The 5000-nt window shown below is 36.0% G+C and overlaps 1 protein-coding gene across 3 annotated transcripts in view; it reads right to left on the bottom strand.

The window, feature by feature from the left end:
- Positions 1-1691: 1691 nt before the first annotated feature.
- LOC144964721 (lachesin-like) overlaps positions 1692-5000 on the bottom strand; it is a 142790-nt gene continuing 139481 nt past the window's right edge. For 2 of the 3 annotated variants that reach the window (XM_078899265.1, XM_078899264.1), the window contains exon 10: positions 2201-4287. In XM_078899265.1, coding sequence (XP_078755391.1) covers positions 4142-4287 — 146 coding nt within the window. In that variant the 3' untranslated portion in view covers positions 2201-4141. Of the gene's footprint in view, positions 4288-5000 lie in introns of all 3 variants that reach the window. The other variant, XM_078899263.1, reaches the window with a different exon arrangement.

Genomic DNA, 5000 nt, shown 5'->3' with positions numbered 1-5000 from the left:
TGTTGAAAACTAACGTATACATTTATGCAGGTCTGACATCCGAACCCACTTATGGGCCTAGTTTAACATTGTTATAATAGACAATATTTTGGGTCATTTTTTGAGATTTCCATTACAATAATGAACTCAAAGGAATTGGGTTATCAGACATGCAAATAACTGCACGTGGTTGAAAACGCTTAACAAGAATTATTTGTAAAACATCCCTTGTCAACTCAGCTCAATATTCCCCATTTGACAAACCGCTTCTGATATTAACGAACAGTTTAAATAATTTAAAGCAATTTTCAATACATTTTAGATTAGTCATTAAACGTTATCTCCATTTTAAAGTCCGTCTGTGTAAAAAAAAAAAATAAATAAATTAAACTTTCGTGAAACACATCCTGCAAAATTCACTCATCAGAATTTGATATGACCTTCCAGGATTCAAAAGTCTGATGTCACGTCCGCCCAACGAGCAGCTTGGTTCTAAACAAAGAAAATCAAATCGGTACTTTATATTCTTCATGCTGGCTAGAACTTTTTTTTACATGTCATGTGATCAGAATGTAGAAAAGTCAAAACATTATCAGGTTTATAATGTTTTTCTCCTCTGGATACACATTTATGCTCGTCGGAGAAGTGTTCCGATAGTTTAGAACCAGTTATTAAGTTACCATGCGTCATTACGAGGGAAGTGACATCACGACTTTTGAAGCCTATTGACTATTTTAAATTTGGTGCTCGTACAAGCTGATCAATTTCGTAAGCGATCAACTGCAACGCTTAGTTCGAGTTTTGTTTTTCTATATAACCAATCAAATTGGGGATATTGAATTATTTTTATATAGACTGTATTTTGAGTTCCATCGTTCAACGCTAAAACGTCCCATGAGACGTCCGAGTGCATCCGCCTATAAGTGAATCATCCCTTTTAAACTATTGGCTCCTCCCGCCTTCCAAATTAGTAATTTGTTGAAACACAATATCAATAGTATGTCCCACTTTACCTGCTACTGGTTAGAATGTTTACTCATTTACGCCTGAGTCAAGTTTGGTTACTTGTGTTACACGTTCCTTTGTTTATTTGTCTTTAAGGGTTTTAGAGCACTTTTGACACATTTAAGTCATATCAGCGCCAGTAATAGAAAAAAATGGAATAGTCAAGTATTCTAGATTTTCAAACAAAGCACTCAAAAAAAAAAAGTAAGACAAAGGGGAATTGGTTCAAATATGGAACAGATGTAGATTCCAAGAGCATACCATCAATGTACTCAGTTTGAGATCAACTTAAAGTCTCATCCAGACACCAGCCTAGAATCCCACTAAGAGGAACATACTCAAATGTTGACAGAATACATAACTAACAATACATAACAGAGAGATGATTTATAGTGAAAAAAATAATAACTATTCATTTGACTGTTTCTCTCCCAGTCAAGGAATCCACCCAGGGCTGGGACAAAACTAAGTAATCCCATTCCAAAGCAAAGATAGATAGCAACTCGGAAAACAGACATAAGGGGATAGAAGACAGCGTGACCTTCTGCTCACAATGGGAGTACACGTTCCTTTCTCGAGGACAAAACAATTATCAACCTAGTTTGGATTAGCTAGGTATGTCTATTAAGTTGTCCAATTCGTGTTTGCAAAAAATAATTTTTAAAAATCCCGTAGACATTTATTAAAACCAACAATAACACAATAGATATATAACACATTTTTGTCAAAATGTAAATTACAGAGAATACTAAATTTGCTTTGCGTTGTTGTATTTATTTTATAGCAAAGGTTAAAAATTTGTCTTGTTTTAGACCGCCGAAAATCAGTAAAATTATAAGAGATCTGGTTGGAGAAAATTTTGGGAACGTTGTTAGAAAATAACTTTGACGTGGTGTTATAATGTCATCTCGTCGATTAAGTGTTGCAATCTAATACATCGATGAAATGTTGCGGTGTGCGTCATGTTCAAGGGTGTAATAATGGAATAACGTCGATGAATTGACACAAGACGATTGCGTCACTTTGGTGAAGCGTTACAATGGCGTCACTTCGAGGAAGTGTTGTAATGAGGTCACGTCGATAAAGTATAACAATGGCGTTATATCGATGAAGTGTTACAATGGCCTCACGTCTGGGTTACATCTATGAATTGTTACAATGGTGAATCTATGCAGTGTTACATGACGTAGATGAGCTGTCACAATAATATCATGTCGTTGGGATGTTTCAATGGCGTAGTGCTCGTGTTACAATGATGTTTTGTCCTTAAAAAATGGCAATGGCAAGTCGATGACGTGCTTGAATGACATCATATCAATTTGATATTTTGTTACAACGATGTTGGCGTTAATTTAGTTTAACAGTGGCGTCACGACAACGAAAAGTTACAATGGGTCACACGTAAGAATTGTTACAGTTTGGTACAGTTTTAACATATACCACGTCAACGAAGTATTACAATAGCGCCACGCCGATGAAATGTTACTGTGGCATCACGATGAAATGTCAGATGAAGTATCACAAAAAGTTCACGTCAATCACTAGCATCCAGTCAAATATTTCAGTTGCATCATGTCGATGGAGTGCTACTATTTTGTCACGTCAATGCAGTGTCATGGTGGCATCCATACAATGAAGTGGTACAATGGTATTACGTCAATAAAATGTTACAATGGTATCACGTCAATAAAGTGTTACAACGGTATCACGTCAATGAAGTGTTACAATAATGTCGTGTTAATGAAATGTTTTGATGACATTACCTTGGTGAAGTCGTATCTTTGCGTCACATTGATAAGAGTTAAATTATTCTCATATTTCTGGCTAAAGTTGCGCTACGGTTGTATAGTGATATAATAGGCGCTGATGTGTTGTTACATTTGCGTCAAGTTGGAAATGTGTTAGAATTCACTTTGATGACTTAAAAAAAACATTTCAATTTTAAGTTACAGAAGAACCACGTCTCCGTCATGTCACACTGATGTCGTGATGATATTGTCTTGCATTAGTGTCATGTTGTGTCAAGTTAGAATGCAGTGATACAGTGTGTCTTTCACTGCCACACTTCGCGTTGGTGCTGTGTTGAAGTGTCATCACGTTGAAAAAATAATACACTACAATCGCATCGATGAAGTGTTTCAGTAGGACCACATTGGTGTTGTTTTACAGTGGCGTCATGATAATATCGTCTTACGGAGGCGCCATTGTCATCGATGAAATATTATTCCACCCCTCTCATTGGAAAACCCTATCGTTTCTTAGTAAATACGTAATCGTTGAATAATGCTTTGAACACGTTGTATAAAATTTTTACAGAATTGCAGAATATTCTCGCACATTTTACTGGTGTGAAACTAGGTGTAAAAGACAGTTGAATGGCAATTAAAAATAATCTTTTGGTGCGCATGCATACAAATCTAACGTTTTTAGTTTTGAGTCAAATTCTCATTCAAGCAGGAGAAAGATACAAATTATGATGAATAGAAGTGTACTAATACCATACCATTTGGTTACAAAATATCTAATAATCTTACTTGGAGAGACAATGTGACTCGTTATATTTTTATCGTGCAATAATACATACTCGCGGCAAGCTCGTTGTGTTATTGGGCGCGATAAAAATAATTCGTCAATAAATACAAAGATGAAAGAATCGTATATTATTACAGTGTTGTCACATTGGTATTGTTCAAAATGACGTCATGCTGAAGTTGCTTTTGACTTTATGTCGATGTTGTTGTTATTATAATTAAGCCGTGTCATGGTGATGGTATTACAATGCAGTTAGTCTCCTTGACGATGTGTCCTAGTCGCGTCACGTCGTTGAGACGTTAGATTCCGTCATGTCGATGCAGTGGGTCAGGTCTTAGCCATCGTTATGTTATAGCCTGACACCGAAACCCAAAAAGACTGGCATTTTGACGTCATTATTTGGTTTGGGCACCGTCTAGTGAGTTGTCGTTAGTAGAGCTCAAGGAAACAAGTGATTCCATTGGTTGGCCTATTGAATACAACTCACGATTTGTTTTCTTTTGTGGCCTAAGACTGACATTTTGACGTCATTTTTTGGTCAGTGTCAGGCTATAAGTTAACGATGGCTACGGTCAGGTGCGTTAACTTTTCTGTCATTTTACAGTAACATCACTTTCATGAAGGGTTAGAGTGACACAGGCGTCGCATGAATGAGGGTTGGAATGGAGATGAGCATAAACAAGAAGAGCCATAGAGACAGTGTTGTGCGGACGCCACTGCCATTTCCGGAGCCATCGTTGTTGTTATTGCCAAATACAGTCCATGTGTTACCTGATCAAGGAATGAAAGGAGAAATGTTAATGGTCAACAAGATGAGAAGAGCGTATAAAAAAGACACGACACGTTAAATAAACAAACAAACCAACCCCCCCCCCCAAAAAAAAAAAAAAAAACAAAAAAAAAAAAAAAAAAACAAAAAACAAAAACAAAAACAAAAAAAAAAAAAAAAAAACCCAAAAAAAAACCCCCAGCAAAAAACCCAGAAAACCCATCAAATTAAAAAAAAAAAAAAAAACGAAAAAAGAAAAGAAAAGGGACGAGAAACGACTTGAAGATTCTGGTTGATGAGAGCTGGGTAGGAAGAGGAGGGTCATATGTACGGATTTAGGAATAATCCATGTTTATTTATTAACACATTGTGTTAATACGGCCCTATATTATGCACATACTAACTTGTTATAACATTTAACGATTATAAAATAAAGTCTGTAAAGTAGATGTAGTTATTGATGCTATGCATTTTGCTATAATACTCACACCATCCGAAGGCAGGATTTAACGTTTTAACACAGAAAACTGTGTTTGTAACCTTGAACGTTTATAGTCTGATTGACATAATTCAAGGAGAGGTAATCATCAGATTTCATGAAATCTCCTATTATGCATTGTTTGTACTACCTTTCACTGTTTACGGCCATATATTCATTAGCTCCTATTTCAAATGCAGTTGTGCGTGTAAAGTGCCTACCCAAGGAAATAAGAAT

This window comes from Berghia stephanieae, chromosome 2, assembly GCF_034508935.2.
Source record: "Berghia stephanieae isolate SIO BIC M18660-M18661 chromosome 2, UCSD_Bste_1.3, whole genome shotgun sequence".
NCBI lineage: Eukaryota > Metazoa > Mollusca > Gastropoda > Nudibranchia > Aeolidiidae > Berghia > Berghia stephanieae.
This window is presented reverse-complemented; position numbering and strand designations above follow the sequence as displayed.